This window comes from Macaca fascicularis, chromosome 10 (assembly GCF_037993035.2).
Source record: "Macaca fascicularis isolate 582-1 chromosome 10, T2T-MFA8v1.1".
In the NCBI taxonomy this organism is placed as follows: Eukaryota; Metazoa; Chordata; class Mammalia; order Primates; family Cercopithecidae; genus Macaca; species Macaca fascicularis.
The window spans coordinates 88,806,610-88,832,088 of NC_088384.1; the positions used below are offsets into that span (position 1 = coordinate 88,806,610).

Consider the following 25,479-nt stretch of genomic DNA (forward strand, 5'->3'; position numbering starts at 1 on the left):
AGCTCTGTACTGTTTTTGAAAGTTTAAAATGAAAATTTATTCCTCCTGGTGCAATGGCTCACACCTGTAATTCTAACACTTTGGGAGACTGAGGCGGGCAGATCACTTGAGCTCAGGAATTTTAAACCAGCCTGGCCAGCATGGCAAAACCCCATCTCTACAAATAATAATAATAATACTACCAAAAATAGCCGGGTGTGGTGGTGCACGCCTGTAGTCCCAGCTACTCTGGAGGCTGACATGGGAGGATCACTTAAGCTTGGGAGGCGCAGGTTGCAGTAAGCTGAGATCATGCCACTGCATTCCAGTGTGGGCAACAGAGCAAAAGCCTGTCTCAAAAAAAAAAAAAAAAAAAAAAAAAAGTATTCCTATATAAAAAGACTTTGGCTGAGTGCAATGGCTCACGTCTGTAATCCCAGCACTTTGGGAAGCCAAGGCGGGCAGATCACGAGGTCAGGAGTTCAAGACCAGCCTGGCCAACATAGTGAAACCCCATCTCTACTAAAAATACAAAAATTAGCCAGGCTTGGTGGCACTTGCCTGTACCTGTAAATCCCAGCTACTCGGGAGGCTCAGGCAGGAGAAGCACTTGAACCCGGGAGGTGGAGGTTGCAGTGAGTAAAGATTCCGCCACTGCACTCCAGCCTAGGCGACAGAGCAAGACTCCATCTCAAAAAAACAAACAAAAAAAAGACCTCATGGCCAGGTGCAGTGACTCACTCCTGTAATCCTACCACTTTGGGAGGCCGAGGTGGGTGGATCACCTAAGGTCAGGAGTTCGAGACCAGCCTGTCCAACATGGTGAAACCCGTCTCTACTAAAAATACAAAAAATTAGCTGGATGTGGTGGTGGGTACCTGTAATCCCAGCTACTTGGGAGGCTGAGGCAGGAGAACCACTTGAACCCAGGAAGCGGAGGTTGCGGTGAGCCAAGACCGTGCCATTGCACCGCAGCCTGGGCAACAAGATTGAAATTCCATCTCAAAAAAAAAAAAAAAAAAAAAAGAAGGCAAGAATCACATAAAAACGAGGCTCAGAAAATTTCACAGTTGAAAATCTCTGGAATGTTCTGGTTCAAGCCCCCCGAACCTCAGGAGCACAATACAGGGCAAAAGGAAGAAACTTCACTAAGACATAGGAAGGTGCCGAACAGAAGCAAACAAATTAAACCCCCAACTTCTAATACACTTGAACTGAAGCTGGGCATGGTGGCTTATACCTGTAATCCCAGCACTTTGGGAATCCATAAGGCAGGAGGACAACTTGACCTAGGAGTTTGAGACTAGCCTGAGTAACATAGAGAGACTCTATCTCTATACACAAAAATCATTAGCCAGGAAGGGTGGTGTCCACCTGTGATCCCAGCTACTTGGGGGGTTGAGGCAGGAGGATCACTTGAACCTAGGAGTTTGAGGCTGAAGTGAGCTATGACTGCACCACTGTATTCCAGCTTGGGCAACAGAGCAAGACCCTATCAAAAACAGAAAAAATGCTCCATTTAAAAAAATTATTAGATTCAGGCTGGGCGCAGTGGTTCACGCCTGTAATCCCAGCACTTTGGGAGGCTGAGGCGAGCAGATCACAAGGTCAAGAGATCACGACCATCCTGGCCAACATGGTCTCTACTAAAAATACAAAAATTAGCTGGGCGTGGTGGCACGTGCCTGTAATCCCAGCTACTTGGGAGGCTGAGGTAGGAGAATCACTTGAACCTGGATGGCAGAGGTTGCAGTAAGCCAAGATTGCACCACTGCACTTCAGCCTGGTGACAGAGAGAGACTCCATATCAAAAAAAAATAAAAATAAAAATACTAGATTCAAGGGACGTTGTCGAGCTGCTATAAAAGTTTCCAAGTGCTTATTCTCAATTTCTGTCCTTTTTTTTTTTTTTTTTTTTTTTTTTTTTGAGACAGAGTCTTGCTCTGTCGCCCAGGCTGGAGTGCAGTGGCGCGATCTCGGCTCACTGCAAGCTCCGCCTCCCGGGTTCACGCCATTCTCCTGCCTCAGCCTCCCGAGTAGCTGGGACTACAGGCGCCCACAACCGCGCCCGGCTAATTTTTTGTATTTTTAGTAGAGACGGGGTTTCACCGTGGTCTCGATCTCCTGACCTTGTGATCCGCCCGCCTCGGCCTCCCAAAGTGCTGGGATTACAGGCGTGAGCCACCGCGCAATTTCTGTCCTTATTAGAGACAGGACAAGAGGACATTCTCGGAATGGAACCCAGGATACAGACTGAACTTTTGAGTTGCGCTGCGCCACAGGGCACTGCTATTCCACTATACTATGTTCACCTGTTACACGGGCTCCCTCGAGAGACTGAGTCCCACACACATCTGGCTCATTACCGAACACTCTGGCTCAGTCCACAGAGCATGCTTCAATGACTCCATGGACTAAAGGAATGTCAAGTTAATGTCTCTGGCCACAGCTGCTAAGAGAGGTTACTCACCATTTGGAACCAGGAGGAGGCTTTTCACAATGCTTCTGAGGGAGCTGAGACTGATACGATTGGTGGTGGCAAATTCAGAGAGCTGAGCCAGAAACCTTTCCACCTGCAGTGAGGGAACAGTGAAAACCTGGGCCTTCACTTTTTAAGCATCTCGGGGACCACGGACCCACTCTTCCTAACATGGAATGTTCTATTTACCTCTTTTGGCTCAGTTAGGAAGTGGAAAAGCACCTCTGTCAGGGCTGAGAACTGCTGTGAAGGAAACAAGACAGAACATCAGTACAATTTCTACTGCTGGGTCAGCATGCCCCACCCCAGGCAACTGCAGAGACTTGAGAGGGAAGAACAGTTAACAGCCAGGTGTTATGCCTGTTCTGATCATCCTAGTTACAAATGTTCACAATCCCACCACCGTGTCAATATACGTGTGTCACTACATCATCTGAAAAACACGTTTATTGGGATACTTGGGAAACATGTATTGAGAGACTGTGAGCATACGCACTCAGAAGCACACATATATCTCTAGGACACAGACACACACAGACAGACATACACACACGCATGCACAAAGGGAAAATCACCAGAAAATTAAAAGCGGTTACCACTTTGGATGATTTTTGTTTTCTTCTGTTTTACCTATCCATATTTTCTTTTCTTTTCTTTTTTTTTTTTTTTGTTTCCCTGAGATAGGGTCTCTCTGTTGCCCAGGTTGGAATGCAGTGATGCAATCTCGGCTCACTGCAACCTCTGCCTCCTGGGCTCAAGCGATCCTCCCACCTCAGCCTCCAGAGTAGCTGGGACTACAGGCATATGCCACCACACCTGGCTAATTACTTTTTTTAATGTAAAGACAGGATCTCACTTTGTTGCCCAGGATTGTCTCCAACTCCTGGGCTCAAGCAATCTACCCACCTGAGCCTCCCAAAGTGCTGGAATTACAGGCATAAGCCATGCACCTGGCATCATATTTTCTTGGGTTCCCCCCACCCATAAACATCTCATTACTTGTGTAAGACAACAATAAATTGTAACACTTTATTATGCACCTAGAACAGACTCTTACAGTTTTGTGTGTCTTAATCTTTTCTCTTTACTGGTACTGTGCTGTTAGGAACTGAATGTTTGTGTCTTCACCAAATTCATATATTGAAGCCCTAACTTCTGTTGTGACAATATTTGAAGACAGGGCCTTTTAGATGAGATGATAACGGTTAAATGAGGTCATAGAGACCATCATCCCATAGGGCTGGGGGCCCTTATTTTGATTTTATTTTATTTTTTAGATAGAGTCTCACTCTGTTGCCCAGGCTGGAGTGCAGTGGTGTGATGTCGGCTCACTGCAACCTCCACCTCCCGAGTTCAAGCAATTCTCCTGCCTCAGCCTCCCGAGCAGCTGGGACTACAGGTGCCTGCCACCACACCTAGATAATTTTTGTACTTTTAGTAGAGACAGGTTTCACCATATTGGCCAGGCTGGTCTCGAACTCCTCACCTCAAGTGATCCACCTGCCTCATCCCCGCAAAGTGCTGGGATTATAGGCATGACCCACCGTGCCCAGCCTAGGGCTGGGGCCTTACAAGAGGAAGAGGCCAGGTGCAGTGGCTCACGCCTGTAATCCCAGCATTTTGGGAGGCCAAGATGGGAGGATTGCTTGAGGCTGTGAGTTTGAGATCTGCCTGGGCAATATAGCAAGACCCCATCTCTTTTCTTTTTTTTTTTTTCTTGAGACAGAGTCTTGCTCTGTCGCCCATGCTGGAGTGCAGTGGCACAATCTTGGCTCACTGCAAGCTCCACCTACCGGGTTCACACCATTCTCCTGCCTCAGCCTCCCAAGTAGCTGGGACTACAGGCACCCGCCACCGCGCCCGGCTAATTTTTCGTATTTTTAGTAGAGACGGGGTTTCACCATGTTAGGCAGGATGGTCTCGATCTCCCGACCTCCTGATCCGCCTGCCTCGGCCTTCCAAAGTGCTGGGATTACAGGCATGACCCACTACGCCCACCCAAAGACCCCATCTCTTAAAAAAAAAAAAAAAAAGGAAGGAGACAGCTATCTACAAGCCAGGAATCACATTGGCTGGCACTTGATCTTGTACTTCTGCACAAGCAAAACTGTTAGAAATAAATGTCTGGGCTGGGTATAGTGGCTCATGCCTGTAATCCTAGCACTTTAGGAGGCTGAAGCAAGCAGATCACAAGGTCAGGAGTTTGAGACCAGCCTGGACAGCATGGTGAAGCCCCATCTCCACTAAGAAAAACTAAAACAAACAAAAAAAATTAGCTGGATGTGGTGGTGTGTACCTGTAATCCCAGCTACTCGGGAGGCTGCGACAGGAAAATCACTTGAACCCAGGAGGCAGAGGTTGCAGTGAGCCATGATCATGCCACTGCACACCAGCCTGGATGACAGATCGAGACTCCGTCTCAAAAAAAAAAAAAAAAGAAAGAAAGAAAGAAAAGAAAAGAAAGTCTGTTGTTGGAGCCAACCAGTCTATGGTATTTTGCCTTAACAAAATACCAGCTGCCCAGGTATTTTGTTATGGCAGCCTGAGCTGACTGAGACACAGATCATTACTTTCTCATGTCCCTCCCTGTGAACAGTGTGTATAGGCTGGGCATGGTGGCTCACGCATGTAATCCCAGCACTTTGAGAGGCCAAGGTGGGTGGATCATTTGAGGTTGGGAGTTCAAGACCAGCCTGGCCAAAATGTAAAACCCCGTCTCTATTAAGAATACAAAAATTAGCTAGTCATGGTAGTGCGCGCCTGTAATCCCAGCTACTCGGGAGGCTGAGGCAGAAGAATGGCTTGAACCTGGGAGGCGTAGGCTGCAGTGAGCTGAGATCGTGCCATTGCACTCCAGCCTGGGTGACAGAGCGAGACTCCGTTTCAAACAACATCAACAAACCCAGTGTGTATGGCATAGTGGGGAAAACCTGGATGCCAGGGTTTAAAAGACCCAGTTGAATCAGTGTTCTCCATTGACTACTCTTGTGAATTTGGTCAAGTCATTTAGACTCTGTGTCCCAGTCCTCATGAGGAAAACAAAGGTAGTAATATACAGCTTCCAATACTAACAGTGACACATGCAGAGCCTCTAGCACAGAGCCAGGCTGGAAGCTAAACAAATGATAGCTACAATTAGAGCCATAATTAGAGTCACTATACCATTTGATCCACCTTCTAGAAGCAATATATAAAAAAAGATTACAGGCAGATACTTCAGCTTAAAACCCCCAAAGTTGTATGTGTAGTATGTTAAATGCACCTATCCCTTCTGCTGTGACACATTAAACTCTACACATCTGTCAGGGCTCTGCATTATTTTATTCGAAAATGTATTCTATTTTAAAAGAAAATGAAACTGGGGTGCTGGCTCATGCCTACAATCGCAGCACTCTGGGAAGCCAAGGTGAGAGGATCACTTGAGGCCAGGAGTTTGAGAATAGCTTGGGCAATATAGCGAGAACCTGTCTGCACAAAAAAATTTAAAAATTAGCCAGACAAGGTGGCATGCTCCTGTAGTCCTAGCTACTCAGGAGGCTGAGGCAGGAGGATTGCTCGAGCCCGGGAGTTCCAAGCTGCAGTGAGTTATGATCATACCACTGAACTCCAGCCTGGGTGACAGAACAAGATCCTAGTTCAAAAAATAAAAATAAAAAATATAGTAGCCAGGTGTGGTGGTATGCACCTGCAGTTCTAGCTACTCTGGAGGCTAAGATGGAAGGATTGCTTGAGCCCAGGAGCTTGAGGCTGCAGCGAACTATGATTGCGCCACTACAATCCAGCCTGAGCGACAGTGCAAGAATGTGTTATTGATCCCTCATCCCTATCTCTTCCTTCCCAAACCCTCCTTATCCTCCAAAGCCCTGCCAAGAAACCATGACACTCCCAACAAGAAAGGGAGCTACCCAGATTCTCAACTTCTGAGGCTGCTCTCTAAAAACTCACCTGGGGCCACCTAGAATTTTCAACCCTGATAAGGAACACAAACATGTCTTAGAAGAGAAGGTTCCTTATACGGCATTGCAGCTTCACAGCAACTTAAATGTTGTAACTGCACAGTAAGTATTTGCTGAATAAATCTTTCCTAAACACTCCCCCCATGCTTTGCCTTTGCAATTGTATAGGTGCCTCCCTCTGGAATGCTCACCCACCCATGACTATCTATGCATGCGTCTCAAAATCTTAAGGATTCTCCCCAGTAAACTTAGGAAGAGATGCACAAGGTCATTCCAGATTAGAGAAATGCAAATCAGTAAAACCAGAAGATGCTATTTTTCACTTATCAGATCTGCAAACCCAAAAGTTTGACTAGGACACCAGTGCTGGTGAAAGTACAAGAAAGCAGACAGGCTCCTGCATGACTGATGAAAGGATACACTGGGGTGACCTTTCTAGAGGGCAATTTCGCAACGTGCATCTAAGTTGTATTTTTTTGAGGCAGAGTGTGGCTCTGTCACCCAGACTGGAGTAGTGGCGCAATCATGGCTCACTGGAACCTCCAACCTGTTGGGCTGAAAGCAATCCTCCCACCTCAGTCTCCTGAGTAGCTGAGATTACAGGCACATGCCACCACATCCACACTGGGCTAACTTTTTTATATTTTGTAGAGACAGGGTCTCACAATGTTGTCCCAGCTCATCGGGAGCTCCTGAACTCAAGCAATCCTCCTGCCTCACCCTCCCTAAGAACTGGGATTATAGGTATGACCGACCACACCCAACCAGCATCTAATTTTTAAATGATTATACCCCTGGACCTAGTAATTCCATTCCATAAAGTATATCCTTCAGGTATGTTCCAAAACGTAAATGTTTTGGCAAGTCACAGTGGCTCATGCCTGTAATGCCAACACTTTGGGAGGCTGAGGCAGGAGGATCGCTTGAGCGCAGGAGACAAGCATTATGTTCAGGCAACATAGTGAGAGCCCATCTCTACAAATCATAATGCATTTAAATTAAAAAAGAAAAAAGAAGGCCAGACGCAGTGGCTCACGCCTGTAATCCCAGAACTCTGTGACGCTGAGGCGGGCGGGTCACCTGAGGTCAGGAGTTTGAGACCAGCCTGGCCAACACGGTGAAACCCCGTCTCTACTAAAAATACAAAAATTAGCTGGGCATGGTGGCAGGCGCCTATAGTCCCAGCAGAATTACTTGAACCTGGGAGGTGGAGGCTGCAGTGAGCTGAGACTGCACCACTGCACTTCAGCCTGGGCAAGAGAGTGAGACTTCATCTCAAAAAAAAAAAAAAACCAAAAGAATGCAGACCTGTTTGTATTCAAGGGGGAAAATAAGATACATTGTTCAGTTTAAAAACAAACAAACAAACAATAAAACAGGCCAAGCAATGTGGCTCATGCCTGTAATCCCAGTACTTTGGGAGGTTGAGGGGAGGGGGGGATTACCCGAGGTCATGAGTTTGAGAACAGCCTGGAAAACTTGGCAAAACCCCATCTCTAGTAAAAATTCAAAAATAGGCTGGGCGCGGTGGCTCACGCCTGTAATCCCAGCACTCTGGGAGGCCAAGGCGGGTGCGTCACGAGGTCAGGAGATCGAGACCCTCCTGGCTAACACAGTGAAACCCCGTCTCTACTAAAAAATACAAAATATTAGCCGGGCGTAATGGCGGACGCCTGTGCAGTTAGCCGAGATCGTGCCACTGCACTCCAGCCTGGGCCACAGAACGAGACTCCATCTCAAAAAAAAAAAAAAATTGGCCTGGCCCGGTGGCTCACACCTGTAATCCCAGCACTTTGGGAGGCCGAGGCAGGCAGATCACCTGAGGTCAGGAGTTTGAGACCAGCCTGACTAACATGGTGAAACCCCATCTCGACTAAAGATACAAAAAATTAGCCAAGTGTGGTGGCACGCGCCTACAATCCCAGCCACTTGGGAGGCTGAGGCAGGAGAATTGCTTGAACCTGGGAGGTGGAGGTTGAATTGAGTCGAGACTGCACCATTGCACTCCAGCCTGGGCGACAGGGCAAGACTCCATCTCAAAAAAAAAAAAAAAAATTAGCCGGGCGTGGTGGTGTGTGTTTGTAATCCCAGCTACTCGGGAGGCTGAGGCAGGAGAATTGCTTGAACCTGGGAGGCAGAGGTTGCAGTGACCCGAGATTGCACCATTGCACTCCAGCCTGGGTGACGAGTTAAACTCCTTCTCAAAAAAAATAAATAAATAAATAAAATAAAACAAAACAAAAAAGGCCGGGCGCAGTGGCTCAAGCCTGTAATCCCAGCACTTTGGGGGGCCGAGACGGGCGGATCACGAGGTCAGGAGATTGAGACCATCCTGGCTAACACGGTGAAACCCTGTCTCTACTAAAAAATACAAAAAACTAGCCGGGGGAGGTGGCAGGCGCCTGTAGTCCCAGCTACTCGGGAGGCTGAGGCAGGAGAATGGCGGGAACCCGGGAGGCGGAGCTTGCAGTGAGCTGAGATCCGGCCACTGCACTCCAGCCTGGGCAACAGAGCAACACTCCGTCTCACAAAAAAAAAAAAACAAGTGCCGTGGCTTACGCTTGTAATCCCAGCACTTTGGGAGGCCGAGGTGGGTGGATCACAAGGTCAGGCGTTCAAGACCAGCCTGGCCAAGATGTTGAAACCTGCCTTCGCTAAAAATACAAAAATTAGCCCGGCATGGTGGCACGTGCCTGTAATCCCAGTTACTTGGGAGGCTGAGGCAGAGAATTGCTTGAACCTGGGAGGTGGAGGTTGCAGTGAGCCCAGATCATGCCACGCCACTCCACTCCAGCCTGGGCGACTGAGCGAGACTCCGTCTCAAAACAAACCAAAAAACAAACAAACAAACAAGCAAGATCCATTTTCTATATATATATATATATATATATATATATATATATATATACACACACACACAAATTCAAAGCCAGATGTCGGAGGACCACTTGAGCCCAGATGTTCAAGGTCACCACAGACAACATAGTGAGACCTCATGTCTAAAAAATAAAAATAAGACCAGGCACAGTGGCTCATGCCTGTAATCCCAGCACTTTGGGAGGCCGAGGATGGCAGATCACCTGAGGTCAGGAGTTCAAGACCATCCTGGCCAACATAGTGAAACCCCATGTCTACTAAAAATACAAAAATTAGCCAGGTGTGGTGGCAAGCACCTGTAGTCCCAGCTACTCGGGAGGCTGAGGCAGGAGAATCGCTTGAACCCAGGAGGCAAAGTTTGCAGTGAGCCGAGATTGCGCCATTGCAGTCCAGTTTGGGCAACAGAATGAGACTCCATCTCAAAAAAAAAAAGAAAAATAAGAAAACATGGCCAGGCATGGAGGCTTACGCCTGTAATCCTAGCACTTTGGGAGTCTGAGGAAGGTGGATCACCTGAGGTCAGGAGTTCAAGACCAGCCTGGCAAACATGGTGAAACCCCATTCTACTAAAAACACAAAAAATTAGCTGGGCATGGTGGTAGGTGCCTGTAATCCCAGCTACTTGGGAGGCTGAGGCAGGAGAACTGCTTGAACCTGGGAGGCAGAGGTTGCAGTGAGCCAAGATTGCGCCATTGTACTCTAGCCTGGGCAAAGAGCAAGACGCTATCTCAAAAAAAAAAAAAAAAAAAAATTTAAAGGATACCCATAAATATGCTGGCAAATTAAGACTTTTTTCTATAAAAATCAGTAAGAAACTATTTTTTGTTTGTTTTTTGAGACACAGTCTCTCTGTGTCACCCAGGCTGGAGTGCAGTGGTGTGATCATGGCTCACTGCAACCTCTACCTCCTGAGTACAAGTGATTATCCTGCCTCAGCCTCCTGAGTAGCTGGGATTATAAGCATGCACCACAATGCCCAGCTAATTTTTGTATTTTTAGTGGAGACAGGGTTTCACCATTTGGCCAGGCTGGTCTTAGACTGCTGGCCTCAAGTGATCCACCTGCCTCGGCTTTCCAAAGTGGTTGTATTACAGGCGTGAGCCACTGCGCCCGGCGGTAAGAAACTATTAAAATGATTTCTAGAGATAAGAAAAATAAACATTTGATTTTTAAGAGATGGGGGTCTCACTCTTTCACTCAGGCTGGAGTACAGTGGGGTGATCATCATAGCTCACTGCAGCTTCCAACTCCTAGGCTCCTGCCTCAGCCTCCTGGGTTGCTCTGGGATTACAGACATGCTGCACCATATCCAGCTTATTTCACTTTGATGTCTTTGTATACTGTTTGAATTTCCTGTCTATTACTTTCATTTCCAGCTTGGTGAGAGGATTGTGGGCCACTTGCTTGTCTTCTCTTTTATACTTTTCTGAGTTTACTCTCATTCTAAAATGATTAACTTAAAATCCTGCCTATTATCAGACTCCACATTACCTAGGACTGGCCACGGGCATCAGAGGGCACATCTATCATGTGCATTTTGGTACTATCTGCTTCTTCATCTTATGACCTGTTGTAGAAGATCACAACTTCCCCAGGACAAAAGGCCTTGACCATCAAATATTCCTAAGTCCCACCAGGTTTAGTGGCTATTTGGTTTATGGTAGGCATTCAGGTAAACACCCACTTAATGAGCAATAAATGGTAATGAGGAGGTTCACACAACGATTCCTTTACTCCTTGAGGCCTACACTTCAGAATTCAAAACGAATTCAGCTAATAGAGTGGGTACTTGGCGAAGTCCGATTATCCAACAAAAGACAGAGAAATGGCCCAAATGACTCAAGTAAATAGCTTATCAGGAGAAAGGTTTCTGTACTAACAATACAGGTAGCAGGGCGCAGTGGCTCACGCCTGTAATCCCAGCCACTTTGGGAGGCTGAGGAGGGCAGATCATGAGGTCAGGATATCGAGACCATCCTGGCTAACATAGTGAAACTCTGTCTCTACTAAAAATACAAGAAAATCAGCCAGGCATAGTGGCACATGCCTGTAATCCCAGCTACTCGGGAGGCTGAGGTAGGAGAATTGCTTGAACCCGGGAGGTGGAGGTTGCAGTGAGCTGAGGTTGCGCCACTACACTCCAGCATGGGCAACAGAGTGAGACTCTGACTCAAAAACAAAAACAAAAACAAAAACAGTAAAGGTAAAGGTTTAGAGTATGTTTCAAGGTTAGAAAATGAGTCAATTCCTAGGGATGATGACTCACACCTGTAATCCCAGCACTTTGGGAAGCCAAAGTGGGTATATCGCTTGAGCCTGGAAGTTCTAGACCAGTCTGGGCAACATGGCAAAATCCCATTTCTTCAAAAAATACAAAAATTAGCCAGAGCTGGGCGCCATGGCTCATGCCTGTAATCCCAGCACTTTGGGAGGCTGAGACAGGTGGATTACCTAAGGTCAGGAGTTTGAGACCAGCCTGACCAACACGGTGAAACCCTGTCTCTACTAAAAATACAAAAAAATTTAGCCAGGCATGGGGGCAGGCGCCTGTAATCTCCTACTCAGGAGGCTGAGGCAGGAGAACTGCTTGAACCTGGGAGAAAGAGGTTGCAGTGAGCCGAGATTGTGCCATTGCACTCTAGCCTGGGCAACAGAGCAAGATTCCGTCTCAAAAAAAAAAAAAGAAAATTAGCCAGACATGGTGGCACATGCCTATAGTCCCAGCTAGTAGAAAGGCCAAGGTAGGAGGATCACTTGAGCCTGGGAGGTCGAGGCTGCACTCCAGCCTGGGTGACAGAATGAGACCCTGTCTCAAATTTAAAAAAAAGAAAGAAAGAAAAGAAAAGAAGTCAACTCTGGGTGTTGACTATAGCTCACACCTATAACCCCAGCACTTTGGGAGGATGAGGTGGGAGGATCCCTTAAGGCCAGGAGGCCCAGATCAACCTAGGCAACATACAGCGATCCCGTTGCTATAAAAAATTAAAAAAATAAAAAATCAGCCTGGTGTGGTGGCACATGCCTGTGGTTCCAGCTACTCAACAGGCTGAGGCAGGAGGACTGCTTGAGCCCAGGAGTTCAAGACTGCAGTGAGCCATTATTGTGCCACTGCTCTCCAGCCTTGAGACAGAGTGAGAGCCTGTCTTAAAAAAAAAAAAAAAGAAAAAGAAAATGAGTCAAGTGCTGATCTCAAAGGAAGTGGTTGTATTTTCTATGAATACCAAGCTGGAGGTAATTTTACAGATCATACAATCCAGTATCTTAAAAAAAAAAACAAAAAACTTTGTTAGTAGCAGAATCTTTTTTTATTCTCCAAATGGATATCTTCCAGAGAATACTGATACATTAACAAGGAAAAGCTAAGCTACCTCCACAGGCTTTGAAGCCAAACACATGATCCTAAATTCCTGGCTCCATCACTTCCTGGCTGCCTGACAGTATTTATTTATTTTCTTGAGACAGGGTCTCATTTTCTCACCCAGGCTGGAGTGCAATGCCATGGTCATAGCTCACTGCAGCCTCAAACTTTCGGGCTTAAAGGATTCTCCTGCCTTAATCACTTAAGTAGCTAGAACTACAGGCACACACCACCACTCAGCTAATTTTCAAAACCGCTGGCCAGGCACAGTGGCTCACGCCTGTAATCCCAGCACTTTGGGAGGCCAAGGTGGGCGGGTTACGAGGTCAGGAGTTCGAGACCAGCCTAGGCAACATGGTGAAACCCCATCTCTACTAAAAATAGAAAAATGGGCCGGGCATGGTGGTACATGCCTGTAGTCCCAGCTACGTGGGAGGCTGAGGCAGGAGAATCACTTGAACCTGGGAGGCAGAGGTTGCAGTGAACCGAGATTGCACCACTGCACTACAGCCTGGGCAATAGTGAGACGTCGTCTCAAAGAAAGAAAAATGTTTTTGTAGAAATGGGGTCTTGTTATGTTGCCCAGGCTAGTCTTGAACTCCTGGCCTCAAGTGATCCCCCCACCTCTGCCTCCCAAAGTGCTGAGATTATAGGCATGAGCCATCTTGCCTGGCTTTCTGCATGATTTTATTTATTTATTTATTTGAGACATGGTCTGGTCTGTTCTCTGGGCTGGAGTGCAGTGGCATAATCATAGCTAACTGCAGCCTCCAATTTCTGACTCAAGTGATCCTCCCACCTATGCCTCTGGAGTAGCTGGGAGTACAGGTGTGTGCCACCACGCCTGGCTAATTTTTTATCTTATTGTAGAGATGGAGTCTTGCTATGTTGCCTAGGCTAGTCTTGAACTCCTGTCTACATGACTTTAAACAGATCAATTTATTTCTCTGAACCATCTTTCTTAACTGTAAAATGGGAATAATAATAGTGCCTTCCTTTTTGTTGTTATGTATAAAACATTTAAAATGGTGCCTGGACACATGATGCATGCTCAATATATTAATATCATGTAATAGCTATGTTCATGTAACTGCTCTGTGATTCAGTTTCTTCATCTGTAAAATGTGAATAATAATAAGTGGCTGGGTGCAGTGGCTCATGCCTGTAATTCCATCACTTTGGGAGGCCAAGATGGATCACCAGAGACCATGAGTTCAAGACAAGCCTAGACAACATAGGGAGACCTTGTCTCAATTTAAAATAATAATAATAGCAACTACCTATAAGAGTGATTGCAAGGACTCAATGAGTTAACATACATAAAAGCACTTAGATCCCTATTGTCCAGTGGCCACTTGCCACATAAGCATTTAAAAAGGGCTAATCTGGCCAGGGGTGGTGGCTCACTCCTGTAATCCCAGCACTTTGGGGGGCCAAGGCGGGTGGATCACTCGAGGTCAGAAGTTCGAGACTACCCTGACCAACATGGTGAAACACCATCTCTACTAAAAATACAAGAAAAAATTAGCCGGGCATGGTGGTGCATGCCTGTAATCTCAGCTCCTTGAGTGGCTGAGGCATGACAATCACTTGAACCCCGTAGGCGGAGGTTTCAGTGAGCCGAGATCACACTCCTGCACTCTAGGCTGGGTGACAAAGCGAGACTGTCTTTAAAAAGAAAAGGGCTAATCTACTTTAAGGTGTGCTGTAAGTGTAAAACACCAGATTTAGAAAACTTCGTACCAAAAAGTAAAATATGTCATTGATATTTATATATGGGTTAGATATTGAAAAATATTTTGATATTGTGGATTAAAGCATGGCATTTTGATCAACGATGAACCACATATAAAATGATGGTCTCATAACATTATAATGGAGCTGAAAGATCCCTGTTACCTAGTGATTGTCACAGCAATCTGCGTCCAGCCATGTTTGTGTTTTAAGCTATGTATTAAGGCCAGGCACAGTGGCTCAAGCCTGTAATCCCAGCACTTTGGGAGGCCGAGACAGGCGGATCACGAGGTCAGGAGATCGAGACCATCCTAACACGATGAAACCCCATCTCTACTAAAAAATACAAAAAACTAGCCGGGCAAGGTGGCGGGCGCCTGTAGTCCCAGCTACTCGGGAGGCTGAGGCAGGAGAATGGCGTGAACCCGGGAGGCGGAGCTTGCAGTGAGCTGAGATCCGGCCACTGCACTCCAGCCTGGGTGACAGAGCGAGACTTCGTCTCAAAAAAAAAAAAAAAAACAAAAAAAACCACAAAAACATTTTCAGGCCAGGCCCAGTGACTCACTCCTGTAATCCCAGCACTTTGGGGGGCCAAGGCTGGTGGATCATTCAAGGTTAGGAGTTCAAGACCAGCCTGACCAACATGGTGAAACTCTCAAAAAAAAAAAAAGCTATGTGTTACTACAAAAGTTCCAAAAAGTTTAACAAAACCAGCCTGGGCAACATGGCAAAACTCTGTCTCTACAAAAAATACAAAAATTAGCCAGGTGCGGTGGCATGTACCTATAGTCCCAGCAATTTGGGAGGCTGAGGTGGGAAGATTGCTTGAGCCCAGGAGGTCGAGGCTGCAGTGAGCATGGGTGACAGAGCAAGACCCTACCTCAAAAAAAAAAAAAAAAAAAAAAAATTGTTCATGAAGTAAAAAGTTACAGTTGGGGCCAGGTGCGGTAGCTTATGCCTGTAATCCCAGCACTTTGGGAGGTCGAGGCAGGTGGATCTCGAGGTCAGGAGATTGAGACCATCCTGGCTAACACAGTGAAACCCTGTCTCTACTAAAAATACAAAAAATTATCTGGTCCTGGTGGCGGGCACCTGTAGTCCCAGCTACTCGGGAGGCTGAGGCAGGAGAATAGCGTTAACCCAGGAGGCAGAGCTTGCAGTGAGCAGAGATTGCGCCACTGCACTCCAGCCTGGGCGACAGAGCAAGACTCCGTCTCAAAAAAAAAAAAAAAAAAAAAAAAAAGTTACAGTTGGCCAGTTGCAGTGGCTCACGCCTGTAATCCCAGCACTTTGGGAGGTTGAGGCAGGCAGATCACTTGAGATCAGGAGTTTGTGACCAGCCTGGCCAACGTGGTGAAACCCTGTCTCTACTAAAACTACAAAAATTAGCCAGGCAAGGTGGTGCACACCTCTAGTACCAGCTACTTGGGAGTCTGAGTCACCCGGGAGGTGAAGGTTGCAGTGAGCCAAGATCATGCCACTGCACTCCAGCCTGGGTGACAGAGGAAGACTCCGTCTACAAAAAAAAAAAAAAAAAAGTGACAGTAAGCTAAAGTAAACTTATCAAAAAAAGAAAAAAAAATTTTTTAGAAATGGGGTCTCACTATGCTGCCCAGGCTGGAGTGCAAAGGCTAGTCACAGGTGGAATCATCGTGTACTACAGCCTTGAAATCCTGGGCTCAAGTAATCCTCCTGTCTCAGCTTCCCAAGTAGTTGGGACTACTGTGGTAGCTCGCCACCACACCCAACTAGAAAGTTTTTTTTTTTTGAGAGTGAGTCTTGCTCCATTGCCCAGACTGGAATGCAGTGGTGCAATCTCGGCTCGCAGTTACATGCTATATAGGTTTGTAGCCTAGGAGCACTGGGCTATATCATATATCCTAGTGTGTAGTACGTTTATGTAAATAAACTCTAGGATGCTTGCACAGGATGAAATCAGGGTCAGCCATGGTGGCTCACGCCTGTAATCCCAACACCCTTGGGAGGCTGAGGTGGGCAGATCACCTGAGGTCAGGTGTTCAAGACCAGCCTGGTCAACATGGTGAAACCCCATCTCTACTAAAAATACAAAAATTAGCCGGGCGTGGTGGCTTGTGTCTGTAGTCCCAGTTACTCCGGAGGCTGAGACAGGTAACTGTTGAACCTGGGAGGCAGAGGTTGCAGTGAGCCGAGATCATGCCACTGCACTCCAGCCTGGGCAACAGAATGAGACTCTGTCTCAAACAAACAAACAAAAATTAATTTCCATTTCTATTTAATTTTTAAACGTGGCTACTACAAAATGCAAAGTTAGAAATGTGGCTTGCAATTTTTTTCTATTGCATAGCTCAAGCTTAGAACCTTCCTGTCATTATAAGTTGTAAATTTGGTTTTTATCTCGCAAACAGCACGACTGTGTGGGAAGTTGTGGGGGGTATGGAGATGAAAGAGAGGGGCCCTACCTCCTGGGATGTGACAACCTAGTGGGGAAATAGATGTATCTTCCCAGTGGGGGTGAGAAGTGTCATTTTCACCTATGTATTTCAGCAGCCTTGGTGGTATGAAAGGGCATGCCAACCAGCACAGAAGCAGGACGTCCGAGGCTGCCTTGGTTGGGACCTGCAGCCTGAATGCGGAGAAAAGGGCTTTGCTAGCCCTTTGCTAGCTCCCCTACTATCAAGGATGGGGACCCCCACTGTACACAGTGTATAGGGTTTCTTTCCATGTGAATCCCAGGGACTCTCCTTAACTGGGTGGTTAAGGTGCCATCAGCCTTGCCCCAGACCCAGCCCCAGCCCCTCAGGCCCACAGAGCCCCAGTGGGGCCTGGCTATTACTGACACTCATGTCACACTGAGATGTAAGACGGCAGCCCAGGCCGAGCTTCCCCGGGCCCCCTCGGATTCTCGGGCGCTCCCACTCCCCCTAGGCTTCCTTGGACTCCCTGCCAAACATCTATCTCCCTTTGGACCCCACTGCTCCCCAAAACTACTCCTCACGCCCTTAGTCTGTTTCTTCAGTTCCCCAAACTCCTTCAGCCTCATCTAGACTTCCCTCCGTCCCTCTTCTAGGACCCCAAAAGCTCTCCTCGGCCCCAGGACCCCGCAAAAGTTCCGTAGTCCCATATCTGAGACCCCACAAGGACTTTCGGAACCCTCCGCTGGGCCTAAGGCCCCCGGAGATCCCTCGGCTCCCCACACTCTCCTCAGACCCCAGCTCCCCTTAGCCTCGCCTCGAACCCACCTCACACAACCCAAACGCCCACCAGACGCCGCTGTGTCTAGTCTCTCCCAACTCCGGCGCACCCCCGGACTTCCCCTGCCCCCAGGCCCCGCTCCCGGAATCACCTGGGCCGCGTGCCCCACGCCCGGCCGCTGAGCCCACCTGCGCGCCCAACTGGTTCAGCTGCTGCATGTCGCCGCCCACGGCCTCGGGCACTGGGTCCTCAGTGCAGTGCAGGCGACCCATGGCGCGCGCCCCAGTCCCGCAGGTTCCGCCGCCGCCGCCCTGCTCAGCTTCCTCCTCCGCCGCCGCCGCCGCCGCCGGCCTCTCGGCGCATCCACAACCGCACTTTCGCCACGGCCGCCGCCGCGCGCTCCTCCCCCGGCCGCCGGGGGAAGTCCGGAGCCGGGGCGCCCTCGCAGGGCCGCGGACACACGCGGCCACCGGGCTCTGGGGAAGGGCGGGGGCGGCGCGGGCAGACGCGAGGTTTCCTGCCAGCTCTCCCGCTGAGTGACCTTTGGGTACGGCGCTTGGCCTCCCTGGACCTCAGTTTCACCATCTGTGAAAATGATGGCTGGGGTAGCTCCTTAAATGAGTTAAGCCTCCAGAAATGTTTAACGCAGAGACCGTCGCACAAGAGGTCTTCAATCAATGACCAGCTGCTATTATCATCACTGTTATTATGCACTCCACAGATATTTATGACACGCCTACACGATGCCAGACACTGGAGACAGGGAAGGGAACAAAGCAGGCCACGGTGTCCCTCGGAGAGCTGACATCAGAGTAGAACAGTAGGTCTCAACCTTGGATGGGTATCAGCATCACCCCTAGCATCACCTGGTATTGCCGGGCCCCGCCCCCAGAGGATCTGATTCGAAAGGCCAGGGTGGAGCCTGAGAATTTGCACTTCCAACAAGCACCCAGGGACCACACTTTGAGACCCTGTGGAGTGGAAAAACGGAGTCACCAAAGTTTACTCAAAATAGTGCGAGGGCTTTGACTGTGCAGGGCAAGGAGGGTAGTGGTCAGGTGGGTGAGGGGAGGTTATTGAGACCATGATCATCACTGCAGCCCCTCAAACACTTTAACCCCCTTGCCCTCTCTTCCCAGGGGCTCCTCACAGTTCCCAGGTGAATATTAGCCTGATCCCCATTGGAAACATGAGAAAATAGAGGCATGCTACCCAGAATCTAGGAACTGAACGCCAAGCCTACAGGCTTCACCTAGCCGGTAAGTCCAGCCTTGAGGGTAAGGAGGTAATGCGGAGAAACCTGGAGCAGGGAAATGTGGGAGGTTTGGCTGGCCCTCCTCACCAGCCCTCCTCCTCTCCTCTACCCTTTCCTGAAAATCCCTTCTGTAAAAGTATAAACAAAATGTGTTCTACCCAAAGGCCAAGCCCATCCCCTTCAGTCATTATATCATTCAACAAATATTCAGTGGCACATGGCTGTGGTCCCAGCTATTCGGAGGCTGAGGCAAGAGGATCACTTGAGATCTTGAGATTGAGGCTGCAGTGAGCCCAGATGGCGCCACTGCACTCCAGCCTGGGCGACAGAGCAAGACCACATCTCCCCACTACCCGACCCCGCAAAAAAAAGTCGGCTGTGAGGCAGATACCATGACGTGATAGGCGGTTGGGATCCCACAGTGACACAACCAGATGAACCAGATGCAGTGCCTGGCCTCTGAGAAGTCAGAATTGACCCAGGGAGGCAGACGCCCATGTGTGTGAAAGCATTAAGGGATGCCAAAAAGTAGAAGGAGCTTTAAGAATGTGTACAGGACACAGTCAGAGTTTGGAGTACCTGGAAGATAATAAACCTTTGGGTTACAAACAGACAGGGAGTGAACTCAGAGGCCCTACTCACTGTGCAAGAATATATATATATATATTTTTTTTAGATAGATTCTGGCTCTATCACCCAGGCTGGAATGCAGTGGCACAATCTCAGCTCACTGCAACTTCTGCTTCCCGGGTTCTAGTGATTCTCCTGCCTCAGTCTCCCGAATAGCTGGGAATACAGGTGGCTACCACCACCCCCAGCTAACTTTTGTCTTTTTTTTTTTTTTTTTTTTTTTTTTGAGACAGAGTTTCACACTTTTTGCCCAGGCTGGAGTGCAATGGCGTGATCTCGGCTCACTGCAACTTCTGCCTCCCGGGTTCAAGCGATTCTCCTGCCTCAGCCTCCCGAGTAGCTGGGGTTATAGGCATGCGCCACCACGCCCAGCTAATTTTGTATTTTTAGGAAAGACGGGGTTTCTCCATATTGGTCAGGCTGGTCTCGAACTCCCCACCTCAGCTGATCTGCCCGCCTCAGCCTCCCAAAGTGCTAGGATTACAGACGTGAGCCACTGCACCTGGCTCAACTTTTGTCTTTTTACTAAAGATGGGTTTTCACCACGTTGGCCAGGCTGGTCTCAAACTCCTGACCTCAAGTGATCCACCTGTGTCAGCCTCCCAGAGTGTTGGCATTACAGGCATGAACCACTGCACCTGGCCTGGAATTTTTATTTTTAAACATTTTTAACCTTGTTAAAAAAGAAGATCTGGGCTGGGTGCAGTGGCTCACGCCTGTAATCCTAGCACTTTGGGAGGCTGAGGTGGGTGGATCACCTGAGGTCAGGAGTTCAAGACAAGCCTGGCCAACATAGTGAAACCCGGGTTCTACTGAAAATAGAAAAATTAGCCAGGCATGGTGGTTCATGCCTGTAATCCGAGCTACTCTGGAGGCTGAGGCAGGAAAATCTATTGAACCCAGTAGGCAGAGATTGCAGTGAGCCAAAATTGCACCACTGCACTCCAGCCTGAGCAACAGAGTGAGACTCTCTTTTTTTTTTTTTCCGAGATGGAGTCTCGCTCAGTCGCCCAGGCTGGACTGCAGTGGAGCGATCTCAGCTCACTGCAAGCTCCGCCTGTCAGTTCACGCCATTCTCCTGCCTCAGCCTCCCGAGTAGCTGGGACTACAGGCGCCCACCGCTACGCCCGGCTAATTTTTTGTATTTTTAGTAGAGATGGGTTTCACCATATTAGCCAGGATGGTCTCGATCTCCTGACCTCGTGATCTGCCCGCCTCAGCCTCCCAAAGTGCTGGGATTACAGGCGTGAGCCACCACGCCTGGCGTGTGATTTGTTTTCGTTTTACATACACAGGACTCTCCCATTTCACCAAGTTATTTAATAATCCCTTGTACTCCACGTGTGGTCCTTGGACCAGCAGTGCAGGCTTTACCTGGAAGCTTGTTAGAAATGCTGAAACTCAGGCTGGTTGCGGTGGCTCTCACCTTAGAGAGAGCCACCGCACCCAGCCCGAGTGAGACTCCGTCTCAGTAAAAAAAACAAAAGTGCTGTAATCCCAGCACTTTGGAAGGCTTGAGGCTGGCGGATCATGAGGTCAAGAGATTGAGACCATCCTGGCCAACATGGTGAAACCCCGTCTCTACTAAAAATACAAAAATTAGCTGGGAGTGGTAGCGGGTACCTGTAGTCCCAGCTACTAGGGAGGCTGAGGCAGGAGAATAGCTTGAACCCGGGAGGGGGAAGTTGCAGTGAGCCAAGATCGGGCTACTGCACTCCAGCCTGGTGACAGAGTGAGACTATATCTCAAAAAGAAAGAAAGAAAGAAAGAAAGAAAGACAGAAAGAAAGACAGAAAGAAAGACAGAAAGAAAGACAGAAAGAAAGAAAGAAAGAAAGAAAGAAAGAAAGAAAGAAAGAAAGAAAGAAAGGAAAGAAAGGAAAGAAAGGAAAGAAAGGAAAGAAAGGAAAGAAAGGAAAGAAAGGAAAGAAAGGAAAGAAAGAAAGAAAAAGAAAAAAGAAATGCTGAATCTCATTCCAGCACTTTGGGAGGCTAAGGCAGGCAGATCACCTGAGGTCGGGAGTTCAAGACCAACCTGGCCAACGTGGAGAAATCCTGTCTCTACTAAAAATGAAAAAATTAGCCTGGCAGTGGTACATGCCTGTAATCCCAGCTATTCCAGAGGCTGAGGCAGGAGAATCACTTGAACTTGGGAGGCGGAGGTTGCAGTGAACTGAGATCACTCCAGTGCACACAAGCCTGGGTGACAGTGAGGCTTGGTCTCAAAATAAATAAATAAATAAATAAATAAAATAAAATACCGAATCTCAGGTCTACTAGACCTACTGATTCAGGATCTGAATTTTAACAAGATTCCTAAGTTATATGTGGGCGCATTAAAGTTTGAAGTGCAAATAGGCTGGGCACGGTGGCTCATACCTGTAATCGCAGTACATTGGGAGGTCGAGGTGGGCGGATCACGAGGTCAGGGGATTGAGACCATCCTGGTTAACACAGTGAAACTCCATCTCTAATAAAAAAAAAAAAATACAAAAATTTAGCCAGGCGTGGTGACAGGCCCCTGTAGTCCCAGCTAATCGGGAGGCTGAGGCAGGAGAATGGCCTGAACCCGGGAGGCGGAGCTTGAAGTGAGCTGAGATCGAGCCACTGCACTCCAGCCTGGGCGACAGAGGGAGACTCCGTCTGGGAAAAAAAAAAAAAAAGTTTGAGGTGCAAATAATAACAACCATTTTAAGTGCTCACTTTGTGCAGTGCTTTATTTTAAGCACTTGAATACACACTGTGTATAATGATAATAGTACTTTGCATTGTCTACTGATTGTTGCTCATATTATTTTTTCTTTTTTGTGTGTGCTGAAAACCAGGAATGAACCATTATTTCTATTTTAATGTTTACCATAATGTGTTATTGCTGTCATTTACACATCTGTCTCCTCTACTTACTAATTATTTTGTCTCAGGCAAATGACTAACCTTTCAGTGCTTCTATTTCTTTATTTATTTATAAAATGGAGATGATAATATAACCTTCTCGAAAAGATGAAACAAGACAATGCTTAGAAAGCATTTAGCACAGCAACTGGACCATGGTAACAGCTCAGTAACTGCTTGGTGTTATTAATATTTCAGGTTTTCAATCTTATAAAAAGAATATGACAGTAAACATTCCTGTACACAATCCTTTTCTACATCTGATTATTTCTTTAGGAAAAATTTCTAGGAAGGCAAGGGATACTATGTTCAGTCTTTCTGGGCTCTAAATATCATGGGGATGGAGTGGAGGTGAGGAGGTCTAACGGATACCACAAAAAGTAGTTACAAAGAATGAATAGGCTGGGCATGGTGGCTCACGCTTATAATCCCAGCACTTTGGGAGGCCAAGGCGGGCAGATCACCTGAGGTCAGAAGTTCTAGACCAGCCTGACCTATATGGAAAAACACTGTCTACATTAAAAACACAAAAAATTAGCCAGGCCTGGTGGTGCATGCCTGTAATCCCAGTTACTCGGGAGACTGAGGTAGGAGAGTTGCTTGAACCCGGGAGCCAGAGGTTGCGGTGATCCGAGATCGTGCCATTGCACTCCAGCCTGGGCAACATGAGCAAAACTCTATCTCAAAAAAAAAAAAAAAAAAAAAAAGAGAGAATGAACAAGGGCCAGGGGCGGTGGCTCACACCTGTAATCCTAGAACTTTGGGAGGCCTAGGCGAGTGGATCACCTGAGGTCAGGAGTTCGAGACCAGCCTGGCCAAAATGGTGAAACCCCATCTCAACTAAAAATACAAAAATAAGCCAGGCATGGTGGCAGGCACCTGTAATCCCAGCTACTCAGGAGGTTGAGGCAGGAGAATAGCTTGAACCCAGGAGAAGGGTGTTACAGTGAGCCAAGATCGCGCCGTTGCACTCCAGCCTGGGTGACAGAGCAAGACTTCATCTCAAGGAAAAAAAAAAAAGGCCGGGTGCGGTGGCTCATGCCTGTAATCCCAGCACTTTGGGAGGCCACCTGAGGTCAGGAGTTCAAGACCAGCCTGGTCAACATGGTGAAAAACCGTCTTTACTAAAAATACAAAAATTAGCCAGGCGTGCTGGCGGGCACCTGTAATCCTAGCTACTCAGGAGGCTGAGGCAGGAGAATTGCTTGAACCCAGGAGGCAGGGGTTCCTGTCAGCTGAGATTGCGCCACTGCACTCCAGCCTGGGTGACAGAGTGAGACTCTGTCTCAGTAAAAAAAACAAAAGAGGAAGAAAAGAAATGATAAATACTTCAGGTGATGGATACCCTAAATTTCCTGACTTGATTATTACACGTTCTATGAAAGTAACAAAATATCCTGTGTACCCCATAACTATGTACAAATATTATGTATCAATTTTTTTTTAATATAACAAGGATGGATGACTTTTCAAGGTAAGCAGAAACAAAACCATTAACCATGAACCATCTCTCTGAAAACACCCAGAAATTAGCATTTCTGCCTGAATAGGCACCTGGTGAAGTTCCCTGATGAGGCTCCGGGTCCGGGCCCTGCCCATCTTCCAACCCATATCCCCTACATCCCAAGGAGGAGACATCCAAGTCCTCTAAAAGTAGCCTCCAGATCTCAAATCTCATTTTTGCCTTCAATGATAAAATGCTACCTAAACATCATCCAAAAATGCTGCATAATATTCTACAGAGCAAGAATAAAATGCCCGTAACTAATCCTTGTGGTTGCCTATTTAGATTTTTCTGACTTTTCTTTCTCATTAAGAACTTTGTAGCTAACAAAGGCAATAGATAAAAAAGTCTTTCCAATGTTCTCCTTCACAATCCAATCTTAGAGGAAGGAAGGAGCAGTGATTACCTTTAATGCGATAACTTTGTAGCAGGAAATGCAGGCCAGAGCCAGGCCTCTCTTCTAGAGAACCACCTGCCCCCATTTCAGCGTTAATGAGGGACCCTGCTCCCTTCATTCACTTTAAAATGTCCCTGTGGAGGGCGACGAAGTACTCACTCCCTTTCCCCTCCCCCGCCCCTGCAAGTGAAAGAAGTTCATTAAGAAGTAGTTTCTCAGGCGGGGAGGATTCCTGCTGGGAGTTTCACCAAGGGGCCAGGTTTTCCCTAGGAAAAAGGTCTAACCCTTCGCACTCTGAAATGCGAAAGGGCATTTTTTTAAAAATTAAACTTTTAATTTTGAGATCATCGTAGATTCACATACAGTTTTGAGAAATAATACAGAGACATTCCTTGTAGCCTTTACCCGGTTTCCCTCGATGCACAGATCCCACAGTGTCATCACCAGGATATTGTCGTTGATACAGTCAAGATGCAGAACATTTCCATGGCAGCAAGGATCGCCCATGTTGCCCAAGGGACAATTTTAACAGAAAGGACAAGCTCTAGATCCTCTTTCTACCAAAAACTAGAAGAAAATACTAGGAACATTTTGAGGTTAAAAAAAAGAGAGAGAAAAATTGGGCCGGGCACAGTGGTACACGCCTGTAATCTCAGCACTTTGGGAGGCTGAGGTTGGCAGATCTTCTGAGGTCAGGAGTTAAAGACCAGCCTGGCCAACACAGTGAAACCCCATCTGTACTAAAAGTACAAATATTATCCTGTCGTGGTGGCAGGCGCCTGTAATCCCACCTACTCGGGAGGCTAAGGAAGGAGAATCTCTTGAACCCGGGAGGCAGAGGTGGCAGTGAGCTGAGATCACGCCATTGCACTCCAGCCTGGGCAACAAGAGTGAAATTCCGTCTCAAAAAAAAAAAAACACACATAACAAAAATGTAAAAATACAGTTGACCTAGACTCTTGACATCCATGTCATGAAAGTCATTGACAAAGGAAGGCTGGAGAATTGCCCTAGATTAAAATAAACTAAAAAAGACAAGATAACAATGCAATGTGTAATTCTGGATGGAGGTCAACAATTGCTACAAAAGACATCATTGGCACAAAATAAACCTACTTAACACTACTGAACTCTGCACTTAGAAATAGTTAAGATGGGAGGTAGGCATGGTGGCTCTTGCCTGCAGTCCCAGCTATCTGATAGGCTGAAGCAGGAGGATCCCTCGAGTCTAGGAGTTCTAGGCCT

The 25,479-nt window shown here is 47.4% G+C and overlaps 1 protein-coding gene and 1 long non-coding RNA gene across 31 annotated transcripts in view; both read right to left on the reverse strand.

Annotated features, from left to right (window-relative positions):
• COMMD7 (COMM domain containing 7) overlaps window positions 1-17,913 on the reverse strand; it is a 38,178-nt gene extending 20,265 nt beyond the window's left edge. For 11 of the 30 annotated variants that reach the window (XR_012419250.1, XR_012419242.1, XR_012419249.1 and 8 more), the window contains exons 1-3: window positions 17,746-17,913; window positions 2,648-2,701; window positions 2,450-2,552 (exon numbers count right to left, since the gene is read on the reverse strand). Coding sequence is in view for 15 of the 30 variants with exons in the window: in XM_074005036.1 (XP_073861137.1) it covers window positions 2,450-2,552; window positions 2,648-2,701; window positions 17,746-17,829 (241 nt within the window). In the remaining 15 variants the exon portion in view is untranslated. Of the gene's footprint in view, window positions 1-2,449; window positions 2,583-2,647; window positions 2,702-17,745 lie in introns of all 30 variants that reach the window. The other 19 variants (XR_012419244.1, XR_012419245.1, XM_065522990.1 and 16 more) reach the window with 5 other exon arrangements.
• A 481-nt stretch (window positions 17,914-18,394) lies between these two features.
• On the reverse strand, window positions 18,395-24,349 carry LOC141407911 (uncharacterized). Its single transcript, XR_012419257.1, has 3 exons — window positions 24,244-24,349; window positions 21,821-21,911; window positions 18,395-18,528 (listed from the first exon to the last, which is right to left on the reverse strand). It is a non-coding gene; the product is annotated as an uncharacterized lncRNA (long non-coding RNA).
• Between the last annotated feature and the right edge of the window lie 1,130 nt (window positions 24,350-25,479).